This window comes from Myotis myotis, unplaced genomic scaffold, assembly GCF_014108235.1.
Source record: "Myotis myotis isolate mMyoMyo1 unplaced genomic scaffold, mMyoMyo1.p scaffold_m19_p_5, whole genome shotgun sequence".
NCBI lineage: Eukaryota > Metazoa > Chordata > Mammalia > Chiroptera > Vespertilionidae > Myotis > Myotis myotis.
The window spans coordinates 102,173,031-102,192,175 of NW_023416357.1; the positions used below are offsets into that span (position 1 = coordinate 102,173,031).

At 61.8% G+C, this 19,145-nt stretch overlaps 1 protein-coding gene across 1 annotated transcript; it reads left to right on the top strand.

Moving 5' to 3' along the window:
* The first annotated feature begins 203 nt into the window (after window positions 1–203).
* Window positions 204–19,041, top strand: CASKIN1 (CASK interacting protein 1). Its single transcript, XM_036308895.1, has 20 exons — window positions 204–667; window positions 7,344–7,395; window positions 7,502–7,599; window positions 7,800–7,945; window positions 8,024–8,119; window positions 8,248–8,378; window positions 8,835–8,943; window positions 9,033–9,141; window positions 9,229–9,323; window positions 9,444–9,561; window positions 10,585–10,686; window positions 10,787–10,875; window positions 10,951–11,035; window positions 11,121–11,212; window positions 11,945–12,055; window positions 12,139–12,240; window positions 13,665–13,803; window positions 13,878–15,929; window positions 16,571–16,997; window positions 17,324–19,041. The coding sequence occupies exons 1-20, from the start codon at window positions 574–576 to the stop codon at window positions 17,418–17,420; spliced, it is 4,344 nt and encodes a 1,447-aa protein (XP_036164788.1). The 5' UTR covers window positions 204–573; the 3' UTR covers window positions 17,421–19,041.
* Window positions 19,042–19,145: the final 104 nt, after the last annotated feature.

Sequence of the window (19,145 nt, forward strand, 5' to 3'; positions counted from 1 at the left end):
GCCCACTGCCACCGAGTTACTCCCCCGCCTGGGTCCCGCAGCCTCTGGAAGCCTCTCCCAGCCTCAGCCCAGCAGCGCCGCCGCCGTATCGGGGCTTAAGGTCCATCTCCCCCTGCGTCCCCAGTTCCCGGCGCTGGGGCAGCGGGGTGTTCGCGTAGGCCCGGCCTGACCCCCGCGGCCCGCACGTGGGGAGGGGGCGCCTAGGGAGGACGCGGCCCGATGTAGGGGCGGAGCCAAGGAGCCGGGCGCGCGGCCGGTGCGGCGGGCGGACGGAGGTCAGCAGCCACCAGAGAGGGACCCAGGCGTCCCGGAGGCGGTGCCAGGTGCCGCGCCCCCGCCTCGCGCCCGCCGCCGGCCCCCGCCTCCGGGCCGCCCCCCGCCCGTGACGCGCTCCCCGCCCCATCCTCGCCGGGAGCCCGAGCCGGAGCCGGAGGACGGCTAGGGGCGCGGGCGGAGGAAAAGGCGGCGGAGGAGGGAGGAGGATGCGGCCGGCGCCGCGGGGCTGCCGCCGTCGCCTCTGAGCCGCGCAGAGCGCACGGAGCGCAGCAGCGTCGCTGCGGCCCCGGCCGCGCCATGGGGAAGGAGCAGGAGCTGGTGCAGGCTGTGAAGGCGGAGGACGTGGGGACCGCGCAGCGGCTGCTGCAGAGGCCGCGGCCGGGGAAAGCCAGTGAGTGTAGGGGGCGCGGGGTTGGGGGGGCGGGGCGGAGGGAGCCGCGGCGCGCGGGGGCCACCTCCGGCGCGGAGCCCCTCACCCCTCCTGGCGCAGGAGGGGGATGCTGTCGGTCCCCGGGGGCGGGGCGGGGCCGGGCCAGCAGCGCCCAGAACCTCGGTCCACACCCGCACCCCCAGCCCTGGCGGAGGGGCGGCACCGAGCCCCCCCAGCGGGCGCCTGGCGATACCCACCTGCCCGGTCTGGGCATTCGCATCCCTCCTTTCCTCCCTCCCTGCCTCGGTCCTTTTCTCTCCCCGGGTTGTGGGGCTGGCAGCTGGAGGTCTCCACTGGGCCTTTAAAGGGCAAGGCGGATGCCCTCCCCTAGGAGGGAGGGCGGGGCCCCTTGCGGTGAGGGGCATCAGGGCGCCTGGGAGTCCCTGTCAGACCCCATTCCCGCCCCATGTTTAATAGCACGCTTTTCGGGGAAGGGGGGGCAGGGCCATGCTGGGGGTGTGGCTGCCCAGGCATGGCTGGGTGGGGGCCATTTACTGATAGCGGAGCAGAGGCCCAAGGTCGCCCAGCCCAGGCCGGGCTGAGCTCCAAGCAGGTGCAGACCCTGCAACAGATCCCAGTTCACCCTGGCTTCCCTGCTGGGAAAGAGGGCTGTGGGAGAGGGAGAGGTCTCCCACCGGCCACCCTGAGCTTGTGCCGGGGGCACCCCAGGGAAGGGTTGGGAGCTTGAAGCCCTGATCCCAGCACTTATCCCAGCTCAACCAGGAGCCTCCCCGGGGGCTGCTGGAGATGGATGGATGGGCGTGTGGACCACATGTGCGGCTGCGCACGTATGGCTGTGTCAGTGTACCAGGGCACCTGTAGGGGCGCGGGCAGGGCTCTGCGGGATGGCACGTGGAGTCTGGGGACCCCACTCCCTACACCACCCCCAGGAACTGTGTGTACGCCAGGGAGGCCCCCTTCCCCTCTCTCCAGGAAGGATGCCGAGAACTGAGACTGACTCGGAAGGTGGGAGGCATGTCCTTGAGCCCCAGAGGGACCCTCCTGCGGCAGAGCCTGCTCGCCAGCTCCCGCCTGCCCTGTGCAATTAGAGAGCTGCACAGCTGTGCCTCGCAGGCACACATACCCAGGCTGGCCTTGCCCTCCACGCCTCGCTGGGGCTGGCTTCAGGGTCTCAGGATTTCGAGGAGACTGAGCCTCGAAAGCAGGTGGAGGGATTGAGAAGTGGAAGGCAAGGTCAAGACTTCCACCTAGTGGTCGTGCCACCTTGTACATAAACAACTCCAGCTCCCCAAGCCGCGTCTGCAGGACGGATATTCATATTCGTGGTGCCTGTCTCCTGGCGTTGTCGTAGGAATAGTGAGGGAGCGAACATGAGGCTCAGGCTCTTACTGAGTGCTCAGTAAGCACTGACTGGGACCGTTTCCTCAGCCCAGGGTGGGCAGGCCAGGGAAGTGGGAGCGTCAGATTTGGAGGTTCCTCCTCCCGTCTACTCTGGCCCCTTGTGGGGAGGTGTGGGGACTTTTACCTTTACCTGGCTCTCACCTGGGTCTCTACCTACGCCCCTGCCTGGACTGGTCCCTGGGCTCTGACTCACAGGAGCGGGCTTAATAAGTCAGACGGAGAAATCCCTCCATGAATTAGCTCAGTCGTCATGACAACGCTGGCCTGCTTTGGAGTAAGATGTATTTTGATTCAGCAAAGTACAGCTGGAGTTTGGGCCACGGGGTGGGGGGCACCCAGCAGTGCTCCGTAGGGCCCACTAGACTCCAGAGGTATTTTCATAACCTTGTTCCCATGATCTCCTTCCTGTGCTGGCACCTTGCCTTGGCCCCAGCCCCCCAGTGTGGCCCCAGGCTCGGTCAGCACCCCCATCCCACCTTGAAGGGCGCCTCCCTTTACACACACAGGAACTAGCACCCTTAGCACTTGTCTTTGAGGGGAAGAAGGGAAAATACTGGGTGGGAGCTGGCCTTGTGCTAGGTGGGGGATACCCTGCCCTTCCTTCTGGCCCAACTTGCCCTTTCTGAGTTTCCTGAACATTACAGGCCAGGCTCCTGTGTTCTCACCTTGGCCCACTAATCGTTCTGCTCCAGCATCTGACCTAGAGTCCCCTGCCTGGGGGCCGTTGGAAAGGGGGCTGGACTGGAACTAAGAAAAGTGGTAGGTGGCAAGCACTGACCCTGCTTCCCTGGAGAAGTTGGGAGGGTACCTTGACCCAGGGAGGCCATAGGGCTCAGCTACTCTGAGATGGGACCAGAGGAGACCAGGACCACATCCCTGTAGGGCAGTGGTTCTCAACCTTCCTAATGCCGCGACCCTTTGATACAGTTCCTCATGTTGTGGTGACCCCCAATTTCATTGTTACAAATGGAACATAATTAAAGCATAGTGACTAATCACAAAACAATATGTAATTATATATGTGTTTTCCGATGGTCTTAGGCGACCCCCGTGAAAGGGTCATTCGACCCCCAAAGGGGTCGCGACCCACAGGTGGAGAACCGCTCCTGTAGGGGAAGAAGTAGCTCTGTGGGGCGGCCTATAAGAGGCCTCTGTAGTTGGAGGAGCGTCTGGGCAGAGGGGTACAGGGAGGCCATGGGGGTGGAGAGGGGCGGGGCCTCTGCAGCCTTGAGTTTGGAGCTGACCTCAAAGGTAGAGATGGTTCCAAGAGAGTAGTTAGAGGTCAGAGGTGATCAGAGACTGAAGTCATGTGATGGGGTGGGGGGCGAAGTTTATGCGCTGTTACTGATGTGAAATCCATAGGCTCAGTGCCCTTGTGGAAAGGGAAAGGGGGCGCCTAAGACTTTCAACTTGGTCCCCACTTGCCCCCTTATCCCACCCTTACCCAGCCCCCCCCACCCCCCACCCCAAGCCGTGCTCTGCTCCAGCTTCATTCAGAGCACCTGTCTCCACCTGGTTCAGCCTCCCCAGTTCTATGCAGGGTTCAGTTCTGGGACCTTCCTCCGTGCTCAGTGTCCCCCATAGGAATCAGGTGACTATTCCAAAACCTCAAGCTCCCCTCCATCCAATTCCAGCTGTTTTCCTCTTTGAGGAGACCAGTGGCAGGGAGAAGGTTGCGACGACCTTACCATGATGCCCCTCCTCATGGGAGGAGTGATCCCCTTTGGGATGGAGACTCCTCCTCCACTGGCGACTGAGTCACTTCCTGGGCCTTGACCTCCAGCCCCTCTGAAATTTCAACAAGTATGGGCCAGATGAGCAGGCGGGTTCCGCTTGGAGCACCGGGCTCAGCGGCTGCCTGGAAGGCATCTGCTGTGGGAGGGAGGAAAGGGGGCCAGACTGGGAAGTCTTGCTGGAGAAGCTGAGAACTGGCTACTAAGAACTGAAACTAAGAAAAGTGGTAGGTGGCAAACATTCGGATTGGGCAAGGTGTGTGTGGAGATTGGGGGGGCGGGGTTTGACAATGTCCTGAGTGTGATCCTGGACACCGTGGGAGGTGCTACAGGACAGCCATGTCTCTCTCTCTCTCTCTCTCTCTCTCTCTCTCTCTCTCTCTCTCTCAATTCTCACCTGAGGATATTTTTTCCATTGATTTTAAAGAGAGCAGAAGGGAGGGAAGGAGGGAGGGAGGGAGAGGGAGAGAGAGAGAGAGAGGGAGGGAGAGAGGGAAAGAGAAACATCGATGTGAGACACATCGATTGGTTGCCTTTGGCACGTACCCGGCCCACTCTAGCCACTGAGCACACTGGCCAGGGCATCACTGTCTTCAACGTAAGAAGGAACTGCAGCATAGGGCCCAATGCAACATGGGTGCCTTGTCCAAAATTCAGAATTTAAAATAGCAGTGTGAATGAACAGCTGCAGATATGTGTTCTATAATAGGCCAGAAATAAGGGAGATTTCAAAGTTAAGGAATAAAACATCTCTTCACTTGTAGTGTATCTCTTTATTTTTTTTATTTTTAAATACATTTTATTGATTTTTTACAGAGAGGAAGAGAGAGGGATAGAGAGTTAGAAACATCGATGAGAGACAAACATTGATCAGCTGCCTCCTGCACACCCCCTACTGGGGATGTGCCTGCAACCAAGGTACATGCCCTTGACCGGAATCGAACCTGGGACCTTTCAGTCCACAGGCCGACGCTCTATCCACTGAGCCAAACCGGTTAGGGCTGTATTGTATCACTTTAGTCAGAGTTATCCTAATATACAGTGGGGCCTTGACTTATGAGTTTAATTCGTTCTGAGACCGAGCTCGTTAAGGAGCTCGTTAACTCAAATTACTCTATCAATTCAATGCAAAAAATCAGCCGAGAGACAGCTGTTATCTCAAAAAACTCATTAGTCGGGACACTCGTAAGTCAAGGCCCCACTGCACTCTCACATTGCAGCTTCTAAAAAAATTGTTCAAAGAGCTACAGACAGCACTCTGTAAACAGATAAAAGTATTGAGCATAATGTAGGCTTAGAAATCCCATATTTATTAGGAAAAGGTTAGTACGTTTTTCAGAGATTTCCCTTTGAGTCAATAAGATTTTTCTATGGGAACAGCAACAACAACAAAAGAATTTAAGATGACGACAAGCAGCATCCAACCAGATGGGGGGCCCTTCGGCGTGACTGTGCAGGTCGCGTGCCTGACACTGGCCCTGGCAGGTGGACAGAGTGTGGGACTAGGATATGACCTCAGTCTCTGATTTACTGAGCACCTTGTGTGTACCCGGCGCTGTTTCGGCCACCAGGGATACAGCAGTGAGCAAATGGAACGTGGTCCTCTTGGAGCCAGCAGTTCAGTGACGGAGATGGACAAGAACCAGGTCAATGGTGGTGATGGGGGCTAAGGAGACATCTACAGCAGACCTGGGGCGGGAGGGGGGTTACTGTTTTAGATGGGGAGACCAAGCAGGTGACATGTGGATAAAGACCTAACGGACATGAGAGAAGCAACCCTAGGAATAACTGGCGGAAGAAGAGCCTCACACATGTATGTAACATGTGCAGGGTCAGTGGCGGGGTGGCCAGTGTGTTGGAGCGCCATTATGTGCTGAGGAAGCCCAAGGGCCGCATCATGCAGAGCCACCGTCCGGCGAGACGGGTGCTGCTGGGGGGTCTTCCCGAGAGGAGCAAAGGCATCGGGTCGGACCGTGTTCTGGCAGGGCTCCCGCGGGGATGGAGGGTGGGCTGAAGGGGGCCACGGGGAGTGAGGGCGCCCGTGGAGAGGTGATGGCAGTGATTCCTCTGGAGATGCTGGCCCGGCCCAGGGTGGCGAGAAGGGGTAGATCCTGAGTGTGCTCGGGGAGTGCCTTAAAGACAGAGCCAGCGGGACTCACCGGTGGAGGAGATTTAGGTGGTCAAGGAGGGACTCCGGGTTTGGCCTGGACCACTGAGGAAGGGTGGCATTGCTGCGGAGACAGATGGGTTTCAGCACCAGCAGTGTCTGAGCAGAGGGCCGGGGCAGGGAGGGGTGAGGCCTCTCTTCCTGGAGCCTCTGCTCTGGGCAGGAGAAGCCCCCCATCACTGGAGGGTGTGGGTGGGGTTCCCATAGAGCTAATATTAGTCATCGCCACTTACTGAGCCGACTCCTTGCCAAACGCTTCATGCTTTCTGTCTGGAAACGTCCTTAGGTCTCCGAGGCCAGCCTTGTTAGCCCCCCTCGAGCTCATTGCCGAGGCCATAGGGGGAGTCTGAGGGGCAGAGTAAGAGTTTGGATCTGGGTCTGTCTGACTCTGTGCGCTTTGTGGGCCATTTGGGGGACCTACACCCTGCACTGAGCTGCCCTGCAGCAACCCCTCTGTGCCTCAACTCCCTTGGTTCCCTGTCCTTGGGCCCCCCTGCCCCCATCCCTGTCCTGGGCCTGGACAAAGGGGCTTCTGTCCTGCCAGCCCCTCCCTCCCTCACAGAGCAACTGACCCACAAATAGGTTATGTAACCACGGCCTCGACAGGCAGGGGCTTGGCCTGAGTCTGGCTGGACCTGAGCCCACGGGGAGGGTGTCGGAGGGCCCCCCTCCTTTTGGCAGGCAGCTTCTGGGGGCCCCAGGAGGAGACTAGAGCCCTGAAGGGAGGACTTGGGCCCCTCGGGCTTCCGGTGGTGAGCCCTAGGACCTGATGTGCCCCGGAGCCTGTATATGAGGTGGCCGCGCTCATGTGGTCACTCGGAGGCACTGGCCCAATCGCCTCCCTTCCCTTCCTGCCCTGCTGAGTGGCCAGCCCCAAGGCTGGGTGTGGGGGAGGCTGCGTTGTGGGAAGGCAGATCTTCCCTCAGAGACACCCTCATTTCTGGTGTCCCAGCCTTCCCGGGCCACCCCCAGCCCATCTGGGTCCTTCTGAAAGACAGATTGGGCCGGCTCCCTCCCTCCCACTGTCGGCCGGGGATGCGTGTGCACATGTGTGTGCCTGTGTGGGTGCACCATCCTGGCTTCTGTCCGCAGGCAGGGCCAGGCCTGAGACCTTGGACCTGTGAACCTCCCAACGTCTTAGTTTAGTGGGAAACCAAGGTCTAAAAAGCTGGAGCTGAGTGCAGGGAACAGAGTTGAGTGAGTGAATGAATGTTTTTCAGACTAAACACTTAGATAGCTTTGGCTCTGAGCCTGCCAGGGAGCCAGCTAGCACCCTCTGCCTGCTTTTAAGCGGCGGGAGTGGGCTAGGCCCCAGGCTGACTGCAGGAGGGGCTGGGCAGAGCCTCCCTCACTTGTGTCTCCTTCCCACTCCCAGAGCTCCTGGGCTCCACCAAGAAGATCAATGTCAACTTTCAGGACCCGGATGGGTGAGTTCTCAGGCAGGGCAATGCCAGATGGGATGGGGGCAAAAGGGCTTCTGGGGGAGGCTGGGTGCCTGAGTCCCTGCCCATATGTGTTTGTCACCTGTCCCAGCTTCTCTGCCCTGCACCACGCGGCCCTGAATGGCAACACGGAATTGATCACCCTGCTGCTGGAGGCCCAAGCTGCCGTAGACATCAAGGACAACAAAGGCAAGGCCTGGCAGGGACCTTAGAGCAAGGGGATGGGTTGAGGTCAGGGGTCCCTTGAGGACTGGATGGTTCTTCAATTGAGGTCTCCACCCAGGGTCTCAGGCTGGGTCTAGGCAGGTCCTCGTGGGCTCTGCATCCTAGAGGTCAGGGGTGGGCCCCGGGTGAGAGACCAGCTCCCAGTGGCTCCTGCCTGCCCCCAGGCATGCGGCCACTGCACTATGCGGCCTGGCAGGGCCGGAAGGAGCCCATGAAGCTGGTGCTAAAGGCAGGCTCAGCGGTGAACATCCCATCAGATGAGGGCCACATCCCCCTCCACCTAGCGGCCCAGCACGGTCACTATGATGTGGTGAGGACCACCTCGGGGGTGCGCGTGTGGGAGGCGTGAGCCTGGCGGCACGGGGCTGACTGTGCTCCGCACCCGCAGTCCGAGATGCTGCTGCAGCACCAATCGAACCCGTGCATGGTGGACAGCGCCGGGAAGACGCCTCTGGACCTGGCCTGTGAGTTCGGCCGTGTTGGGGTAAGTCTCCCAGGAGCTGAGAGCCACTCCATCTGCTCTGCTGCCTCTTCTGGGGTTGGAGTCGGGGACAGACCTGCAACCCCCCTGGCCTGTTTCTGGGTGCCCCCTACTCTGACCCCTCCTTCAAGGTGGTCCAGCTGCTCCTGAGCAGCAACATGTGCACAGCCTTGCTGGAGCCCCGGCCGGGGGACACCACCGACCCCAATGGAACCAGCCCCTTGCACCTGGCAGCCAAGAACGGCCACATTGACATCATCAGGTACGGTTCTGTGGGGGTGGGGTTCCCAGCTCTAGGGCTCTGCTCCTGGCTTGGTGATAAGATGGGAGCAGTCTCGGAGCTGTGGCATCTCCAGCTGCCCACACGAGGAATGTGCTAGAAGGGGGTGGGGAGTGGGCATGGATAGCCGCATGGCCTGGGCTCTGCTGCAGTCCGGTCACTCGCTGGGTGGCTTCGCGGATACACTTAACCTCTCTGAGCCTCAGCTCTTCCATGGGCCTCACAGCAGTGCCAGTGGGAAAAGACGAGGTAGCTGCTGTGAAGGGTTAACACAGGGCGGGCACTTCCGCAGTGCTTCGTCACTGTCAGGTATGTTGTCAGGGAGATGGGTAGGGCTGGTCAATCCTTAGGCCCTTGGAAATCGGGGCTCAGCTTTGGGGTGCTGGGGCCGAGGGCTCCTGCTGTAGGCCCCGCCCGCTCCCCCTGCCTTCCCACCAGACTCCTGCTCCAAGCTGGCATTGACATTAACCGCCAGACCAAGTCCGGCACCGCCCTGCACGAGGCTGCGCTCTGTGGGAAGACAGAAGTGGTTCGGCTGCTGCTGGACGTGAGTTGGAGGCGCAGGGGGAGCTGGGTCCAAGGCAGGGTTGGGAGAACGGGGTGCTCTTGACAGACCTCCCCTCCGGGCCCCTGCAGAACGGGATCAATGCCCACGTGAGGAACACGTACAGCCAGACGGCCCTGGACATCGTGCACCAGTTCACCACGTCACAGGCCAGCAAGGAGATCAAGCAGCTGCTGCGAGGTGGGCCCAGGTGGGGCAGGGGGTCTGGGGCGGGGCCTGGGCCAGGCTGGTTCGAAGGACTGGGGAGTCTACCTCCTGTGTCCCCAGAGGCCTCGGCGGCTCTGCAGGTCCGGGCGACCCAAGATTATTGCAACAACTATGACCTGACCAGCCTCAACGTGAAAGCCGGGGATATCATCACAGTAAGGACGGCCTGGGGCTGTGGAGCTGGGATGCTCACCCCACATTTCCCCCTCAGCGACTGGGGAGTCAGTTGACCCAGAAGTCTCCCTGCATGTGCTCTCCCCACCTCATCTGGCCAGGTCCTTGAGCAGCATCCAGATGGCCGATGGAAGGGATGTATCCATGACAACCGGACAGGCAATGACCGGGTGGGCTACTTCCCATCCTCCCTGGGCGAGGCCATCGTCAAGCGAGCAGGCAAGTCCTACCCAGGTCTGGGCTTGGGGGACAGAAGGAAGGAAGTGCACATGTGTGTTGGATGGCAGGGCAAGGACCGAGCTCTAGCCATGGCTAGGTGTAGGGTCCAAAGTGGTGTTCAGAAGTGTGTCCTGCCAGCTGTCTCCTCAGTGTCCTCGTGCCCATTCCTTCATTTATTCAACCGACATTGCACACTGACCACTAGGAATAGATGGCGACTCAGATGGATATCGGTCCTGCTTTCAAGGAGCTTGCCCCCGGGGAGGGCGGGGAGCAGGGGACAGTGGAGTAACCACAGAATGAAACACACCAGCCAATGGCAGAGAATGTGGATGGAGACCTGCTTTAGATGGGGTGGTCAGAGGAGGCCCTGAGAAATGGGAGGGACTGGCTACAGGCAGAGCAATCCAGGCAGTGGGAACCACGTGTGCAAAGGCACTGAGGCAGGAAAGAGCGTGATGTGTGTAAGGGTCCATAGGAGGCCAGCATGGCTGGCGCAGAGTTAGGGAGAGGGAGGGGGGTGAGGACATGGCCACGGGGCCACCGAGTGGTTTCAGGCAGGGGACTGGTGAGATCACAGAGGTGGACAGGTGGGATAAAAGAGAGAGTGGCCCAGTTAGGCGATGCGGCTCGTCTACCCATCTAACTGGACCACTAGTTCTCCTGGGGTGGAGAGCCTCGCCCCAGGCTCCTGGAGGCCTCTTTCCTCCCCGCTGTTGCCCTGGCACAGAGGAGGTTTCACTCTCTGGCAATCTGCACCCCTCCCCCCAACAGGACCGCAGGGCCACTGGTAAGCTGGCCGGGTAGCCTGGCGCGGGCTCCTCTCTGCCACATGCTCCTGCTCTCCAACATCGGTGTGGGGAGGGGGTCTCCTAAGGGTCTCTCAGGGCAGGAGGAGACTGTTGTGCATGTGTTGGGCCTCTACCTAGGCTTGGGGCTGGGCCAGGGGACGCCCTCCTTTCGGTGTCTGGCTCCCAGGCCTGGGCTGGTCCAATACTCAGGGAGGCTATGGTTGGCCCACAGGTTCCCGAGCAGGTGCTGAGCAAAGCTCACCTCAGGGAGGCAGCTTGCCGGGACCCTCTGCACCCCCTGAGGAGATCTGGGTGCTGAGGAAGCCTTTTGCAGGTAGGTGGGGGCCTCTGGAGGGCGGGGTAGCAGTACTTCTGCAAGGCAGCTCCCAAGCGAGGCGGGGCCAGCGCTGGCTGATGCTCCCTTGTGCCGGCAGGTGGAGACCGCAGTGGCAGCTTGAGCAGTGTGGCTGTCGGCCGGAGCAGCGGAGCCCATACCCTGCACGCAGGCTCTGAAGGAGTCAAGGTAGGTGGGGTGGTGCCGGGGCCGGGGCGGCTGGGCCCAGAGCAGCACTGGCCAGCTGACCTGTCTGGGTTGCAGCTCCTGGCAACCGTGCTCTCCCAGAAGTCCATCTCCGAGTCTAGCCCCGGGGACAGCCCCGTCAAGCCTCTGGAGGGCTCAGCAGGTAAGAGCAAGGACGCAGCACTGCTGTCCTGGCTGACAGGTAGCCTTTGAGCAGCCCTTGGCCTACCGTGCCCTCTCTTCCCCAGGGGCGGCCAGGTCCCAGCCTCCAGTGGCCCATGCTGGGCAGGTCTATGCGGAACTGCCGTCCAAGAAGCTGGAGCCGGCATCGGAGGGCAAGGTACAGGGCCTGGGCTGGCAGCAGGGAGGGGTGCCCGGGGCAGCCTGCCTGGCCTGGCCACAGTACAGCCGGGGGCTCTTGACAGGCTAGCCCCCTCCTTCTGTCTGTGTCAGTCTGTGTGTGTAGGTGTTGTCTATTGTGTGGGCTGTGCGTGTGAATTAGTATGTGTAAGAAGCGTGCACGGGTGTGAGGTGAACGAGGGTGTGCATGTGTGTGTGGTGTGACTGTGAGGCGGGCACGTGTGCATGTGTGCGTGTGTATGAAATGGCACAAGTGAGACAAGACGAGTTGTGTACATGGGTGAGGTGGGTCCTGTGTGCATGACTTGCGTGCTGGGGAAGGTGTGAGCTGCCGGCTGAGTCCTGCAAACTTCTGGGCAAAGCTCACCTTCCAGGGACTGAGGAGCAGTGCTGAGGCCCCATCCTAGAGCCTCACCTGGGGCCACACTGCAGGGTGTCCCTGGTGCAGGAATGGGGGGGATGGTCAGACGCAGCTGAACCTTCCCGGTGGAGAACAGAGCGATGCTGCAGTGCCGTGCGGAGCTCGAGACAGCGGCAGCCAGGACCACAGAGTGAGGCGGGAGCACCGGTGCCAGACTGACTGGGGCCTAGCTGCACGTGGACCCGTGGACGGCAGACTGAGCTGACACAGAGGAGGCACCGTGGCGGCTGGGGTGTGCGCCCGGCGGGCGGGCGGGCGGGCGGGCCTGCAGCGGTGCCTTGTGTCTTCCAGAGCGCTGAGGCTGTGAGCCAGTGGCTCGCCACGTTCCAGCTGCAGCTGTACGCCCCCAACTTCCTCAGTGCTGGCTACGACCTGCCCACCATCAGCCGCATGACCCCTGAGGTGAGCTGCCCAAAGGCTGGCCACCAGCCATGACCCGGAAACAGATCCCCTGCCTCCAGCTAACGGGCTGCTCCTCTAACTAGGACCTCACGGCCATTGGGGTCACCAAACCAGGCCACCGGAAGAAGATCACGGCAGAAATCAGCAGCCTCAGCATCCCCGACTGGCTGCCTGAGCACAAACCCGTAAGGCTCCCTGCACCCTGTGGCTGGGCCCAGGATGGGCAGATAGACAGACAGACTGCCTCCCTGGCTACAGCCCTCAGCTGCCCTCTGGAGCTCCAGAGAGTGGAGACCAGAGGACGGTCCCTCAGCGTGGCCCACCTGGACGACGTTTGTCCATCACAGGCACTGGGACCAGCCTTCCTGAGGCAGGAACAGGGGTGACAACCTGTGAGGGCCGTCAGGGTGAAGGGAGAATACCTCTCTCCATTCCATGCTCCTGCAGAGACCCCCCTCCATACTCAGGCAATCACACAGGGACACCGGCACCCCAGCAACGCTGCCCCTTGCACACCTACCCAGACACCAGAGAGGGGGCCTGCATTGATGGGATATGCTTGCACACACCAGGCATGTGCGTGGGGACGATGTGTGAGTGTGCATGCTCCATGTACACAGACAGCACACGCACACTAAATATATTCAAGGTGCCCATTGATGACTGCACGCACACACCCACACATTTAACTGCACGTGCCAGCTGTGTTGACAGCTGACACCCACTCTGACCGGAGGCCGTGCTGTTCACTGACAGGCACTCATATGGTAGAACCGGTTCTGGGCCAGGAGAAGGTAGGCTCAGGGCCTGTTGCCTCAGTGCTGCCTCTCTGGTTCTCACGCAGAGCTGTGATTCCCCATCCACTGATGGGGGCGATGCCATGACCACCAAAAGCCCCCAGGGCTGTGGGTCAGGGACAGGTAGGTTGACACTCATCTGCGTTGCTGCACTCAGTCAGTGGCTCCGCGGTCCTTCGGGTGAGCACGTCGGGGTCCCAGGGTCTCACTCGGCTCTTCCAGATAGGCTGTGCGTTGGTGCGTTAGCGATGCCCTGCTGGGCGTGTGGACAGGTGGATGCCACTCAGGAAGTCACTGAGTGGTACTGGGTGAAGACTCTGATGGCTGTTTGCACACATGTGTGATGTGGCCGTGTGACTGTGCCTGATGCGGGTGGGAAGTTGTGAGAGGGTGTGAGCATGACACAGAGGGAAGTCAGTGCCCGTGTGTGGCTGTGATCCAGGGTATGCGTGTACACGTATCTGGTTGGTGGTACTGTGTATCTGCGTCCATGATGTATGGTGTGTGTCCACTGGGTGCTGTTCCCATGGTTGCCTGGACAGGTGAGGAGGAAGTGCAGTCTTTCCCAAACGGTGTCCTGAAGATAGGGTTGCCCTGTGTGTGCGTGTTTGTGTGTGTTTGCACGTGCACGTGAGCTGGACTTGGGCTCCTGCTGAGGCTGAGCTGTCTCTAGGACTGACACTTCTGTTGGTTTGTCCTCTGTTTGTCTGTACCGGGCTGGCCCGATGCCCCTGCCCCAGCAGCTCCCAGTAGTCTACGGGCTGTGGGTAGCCAGCTCTGGCTGCCCTCTGTGTCCCCTGCTCTGTATACAGGCTAACCTGGCTGTGTGGCTGTCCATGATCGGCCTGGCCCAGTACTACAAGGTGCTGGTGGACAATGGCTATGAGAACATCGACTTTATCACCGACATCACCTGGGAGGACCTGCAGGAGATTGGGATCACCAAGCTGGGTGAGGCTCCAGCCCCCACCACTTCCTGGTCCTTGCCACTCTCCCTGGCCTGACCTGCCCCATACCCCACTCAGGACACCAGAAGAAGCTGATGCTGGCAGTGAGGAAACTGGCAGAGCTGCAGAAGGCCGAGTACGCTAAGTATGAAGGGGGACCTCTGCGCCAGAAGGCGCCGCAGTCTCTTGAAGTGATGGCCATTGAGTCGCCGCCCCCTCCTGAGCCTGCCCCAGCTGAGTGCCAGTCTCCAAAGATGACCACCTTCCAGGACAGCGAGCTCAGTGGTGAGCTGCAGGCTGCCATGACTGGCCCGGCAGAGGGGGCTGCCACCCCCGCCGCTGCCGAGAAGCCCTCCAATCACCTGCCACCCACCTCAAGGGCCTCTGTGCATCAGGAGCCCAGTCTGGGTGGGCGGGCACGGCATATGAGCAGCTCTCAGGAGCTGCTGGGTGATGGGTTCCCGGGGCCTGGCAGCCCTATGTCACGAAGCCAGGAGTACCTCCTGGATGAGGGACCAGCCCCTGGTACTCTGCCCAAGGAGGCTCGGCCCGGCCGCCACGGCCACAGCATCAAGCGGGCCAGTGTGCCTCCGGTGCCCGGCAAGCCACGGCAGGTCCTTCCACCAGGCCCCAGCCCCTTCACGCCCCCCCAGACTCCCACGAAAGCTCGGCCAGGTTCCCCCCAGGCCCTGGGGGTGCCTCATGGTCCAGCCCCAGCCACAGCCAAGGTGAAGCCCACCCCACAGCTGCTGCCACCTATGGAGCGACCCATGTCGCCCCGCTCCCTGCCTCAGTCACCCACACACCGGGGCTTTGCCTATGTGCTGCCCCAGCCCGTGGAGGGCGAGGCAGGGCCAGCTGCTCCTGGGCCTGCCCCCGCCCCCGCCCCCGCCCCCGCCCCTGCCCCTGTGCCCGTGCTGTGTCTGCCCCCCGAGGCCGATATGGAGCCAGGGCGGCCTAAGAAGCGCGCCCACAGCCTGAATCGCTATACAGCGTCTGACAGCGAGCAAGAGCGGGATGAGCTGCTGGTGCCGGCGGCTGCCGGGCCCTATGCCACAGTCCAGCGGCGTGTAGGTCGCAGCCACTCAGTGCGGGCACCTGCTGGTGCCGACAAGAACGTCAATCGCAGCCAGTCCTTTGCTGTGCGGCCCCGGAAAAAGGGGCCCCCCCCACCTCCGCCTAAGCGCTCCAGCTCAGCCATGGTCAGCGCCAACCTGGCTGATGAGTCAGCACCTGATGCTGAGACCAAAGGAGCTGGGACTGAGGAGGGCCAGCTGGGGGTCCGGGCACAACGCCGGCGGGCTAGTGACCTGGCTGGCAGCGTGGACACGGGCAGTGCTGGCAGTGTGAAGAGCATCGCAGCCATGCTCGAGCTGTCATCCATTGGGGGTGGGGGCCGGGCAGCCCGCAGGCCCCCTGAGGGCCACCCCACGCCTCGCCCTGACAGCCCGGAGCCAGGCAGGGTGGCAACAGTGCTGGCCTCCGTGAAGCACAAGGAGGCCATCGGGCCTGATGGAGAGGTGGTGAACCGGCGCCGCACGCTCAGCGGGCCTGTCACAGGACTTCTGGCCACTGCCCGCCGAGGGCCTGGGGAACCGGCAGGGCCTGCAGATCGTGGCCACCTTGTAGAGGATGGCACTGCCCGGCAGAGGCCTCGAGGTCCAGCCAAGGGAGAGGCAGGTGGGGAGGGTCCTCCCTTGGCCCGGGTGGAGGCCAGCGCCACGCTGAAGAGGCGCATCCGAGCCAAGCAGAGCCAGCAGGAGAACGTCAAGTTCATCTTGACTGAGTCCGACACGGTCAAGCGGCGGCCCAAGGCCAAGGAACGGGAGGCAGGTCCGGAGCCACCGCCCTCACTGTCCGTGTACCAGAACGGCACAGGCACTGTGCGCCGTAGACGGGGCTCTGAGCACGCTGGACCCCTGGAGCTGCCCCCGCCACCCGCACCCACCGAGCCCCTGCCCTCTGACCTGATGCACTTGCCCCCGCTGCCCCCACCAGACAGTGATGCCCGGAAGCCAGCCAAGCCGCCTGTCTCTCCCAAGCCTGTCCTGGCTCAGCCGGTACCCAAGATCCAGGGGTCACCCACACCCGCCTCCAAGAAGGTGCCGCTGCCAGGTCCCAGCAGCCCAGGTAGGTGAGGGAGCCAGCTGGGGAAGGGCCTCCACCCTACCTCCCCACTCCGTGGTCTGAAGGTTTTTCTCTTCTTGGATTTGATGGCAGCCAGGTGGAGTAGGGTGGAGTGTCCTCAGACTGTCTCATCCATCCACCTAGAGGACAACTCTGCCAACCCAGAGCTGGGAGGAGGGTGGCTGGTCCTCCACTTGCTCCCTGAAGGAGGCACAGAAACTTATTAATAGCAGCACCAGGGGAGGGAGGACTCTGACCCAGCTGGAGAGGGATCCCAGCACGCGGGAGGGAGGGGAGAGGCGTCCAGGCAAAAGGATCCGAGGTGCAAAGGCCCTGTGGCAGTCAAACACGCCAAGCGCCACACCTAGAAGGGGATGCAGTGTGGGAGAGGGGGGCGGACCCGGAGGGATTTGGAAACAGCCATGCCACCAGGGTTTGCATGGGGAAGCACGTTCTTTGGTTGCCATGGGAGGCTGGGGTGGGAGGGGCAGTGGAGAGCTGCGGCGGCGGCGACGCTGTGCTGAGGACCACGGTATCTCCGCTCCTGGGTGGGAGGCAGCGGGCTGCGGCGGGGCTGGTGCAGGGATGGGCGGCGTGCGCACTGCGCGACCCCCCGCAGCGTGCGAGTCTCCTCCTCCCCGCAGAGGTGAAGACACATGGCACACCGCCGCCCGTGTCTCCCAAGCCGCCGCCGCCGCCCACGGCGCCCAAGCCGGTCAAGGCCGCGGCGGGGCTGCAGTCAGGCAGCGCCAACCCGTCGCCCACGCCCTCGCCGGCGCGCCAGCCGCCCGCCGCCCTCGCCAAGCCAGCCAGCACGCCGCCCTCGCTGAGCGCCAGCCCCGCCAAGCCCCCGTCTCCGAGCGCGCCCGCGCTGCACGTGCCCGCCAAGCCGCCGCGCGCCGCTGCGGTCGCGGCCGCTGCCGCCGCGGCCTCCGGGCCCCCTGCTGCACCCGAGGGCACCTCGCTGGGGGACAGCGCCCAGCAGAAGCTGGAGGAGACGAGTGCGTGCTTGGCGGCAGCGCTGCAGGCAGTAGAAGAAAAGATCCGGCAGGAGGATGCTCAGGGCCAGCGGTAGGTGGGGCGGGGTCCGGTTGGGCGTGGGCATCTGGGTGCCCCTCGGGTTAGTGAAGGTGTAGTGTGCGGGCTGGGGCGTAACCAGTGCCTTGAGGGCGTGGCCTCGGACACCTTACACAGCGGGACGGGGCCCGGCGTGGGCGGGGCTTGCACGCCACCCTGTCATTTATTCTGAGGCAGCTGTGCTCCGCTGGAATAGGGGGATGGGGGAGTCAGAGGCCACTGCTGATTTGAGTGGGAGGCCTGGTCTATGTAGGGAGGGGGCACGGCCTTTTCCGCCGACCCCACCTTGCCCCCCTCTTCTCACACTGCGCCCACCCCAGCCCCTCTGCCTCGGAGAAGAGCACGGGCAGCATCCTGGACGACATCGGCAGCATGTTTGATGACCTGGCGGACCAACTGGACGCCATGCTGGAATGATGTGGCACACGTTGGGCCCACCTATGCTGCCTGGGCTCTAGCTGCACACTGACCTTTACCTCAGGATGGGCACTTCTGGGTGCAGCGCAAGTGGGCATGGTGGGCGGCCGAGGGGGACGGGGTGCAGGGGACAGCCTGCCAGGGCCGCGAGGCGGGGGCGGGTCGTGCTGCCCTGTCCCTGCACAAGCACAACTCCTGCCCCCCTGGGCCCAGGCAAGATGCCGAGCGCGGAAGACTGCCTGGCCTAGGGGCCCAAGGGCTCTGGACAGACGCTGCTGCTCTGTGGGTGCCTGTCCCTGTCTGCTGCTCCCTGTGCAATAACTGCTGGGCTACCCGCCCACCCGCCACCGGGCTCTGCCCAGTGTGTAGAGAAGGGGCAGCCCCTGGCACACCTGCCCTGAATCCACGTTGGGCCCACCTTGGGAGGTAGTGGGAGGGGGGGCAGCCACTGTAGCCCCCTCCCCAATCAGTGGCAGAGCACAGGCCTATGCCCAGCACAGAACTGCCCACTGGGGACCTCTGCCAGCTGCTCTGGCACAGCACAAGGGGCTGGGGTCAGGACCCCTGCCCTACTCTACCCCACAGAATATAAGCTATTGAGAGTATTAATTTATTGGGAATAAGCTGAGGCAGATTTCCCTAGAGAAACAAAAAGGTATAACTTTAACGAATATATATTTAAAGAAAGAAAAAATATTATTGATTCTATAGAAAACCATTTACCAACTGCAAGGACACTGGAGTCTAGCTCGAGACAAAAGCTGTTCCAGGCTCTGGCCACTGTCTGTCCTTTCCCTCTATCCAGGAGTGGCCAGACCCCTGGGCCAGTAGCGCACACAGTAGGCTGGGGTCTGTGCTCCACCAGGGCCTCCCTCTGCGCTCTCTTAACTTCTCTGTGTCTGAAGAACTCGAAGGATGTGCCTTGCTGCTGGGCTGTGTCCTCCATGCCCTGGAGATGGCGGGGAGGGCTCCCTCCTCTCTGGGGGATGCTGCTGTGAAGGTCTGCCTGGGTTTGGGGGAAGCTATGTGCACAGCGTGAAGTGGAGGTCAGCCGGATGACAGCAGTGGGTGCAGGGCGTGCATGCCAGGCTGTGTGTGGCGCGTGTGAAGGTGTGCCTGACTCTCCCTCCCCAGGCTCCGAGCAGGCAGCCAGCCCACCCCCATCTGAATTCCCACGGATGCTTCTGCTCGTGGTCCAAGGCTGTGTCGTGTGGTTGTTCTCGCCTCTCTCTCCTCGCCCCCTCCAAAAAAGTACTGACCAGCCTCCTCTATTGTGTTTGCTGACCCACGTGTGTTGGACACAACTTTGACATTTCTTAAAAAAAAAATTAAAAATGCCAAAAACCAGCAATTGTGATGCAGGTGGGCGGAGGGGATCAGCCAAGGTGGCATCTAGGAATGTGAGGCCCCTTTCAGCTGTCATGTGGTGGCGCTTCCCCTAGTGGATTTACCTGGTCGTCCACCTGACCTCTCCTTAGCGGGTGGCCAAGGCTGGGGCTCCGGCAGGTCGGGAGGGGGGGTCTGGGCAGGGCAGTACTCTTGGCTGTCAATAAACAGCAGAAAACGGCCTGGCTCACTGGTGGTGTGTGTTGGGAGAATGGTGGTGGTAGTGGTGGTGGTGGTGCTGGGGTGGAGGGGGGGGTGAGTTGGCCTGTCCATGGCCGGGAGGGGAAGTCAACTGAGAGGGCTACATCCTGGGGTCAACAGACAATAGGAACGCTTTTT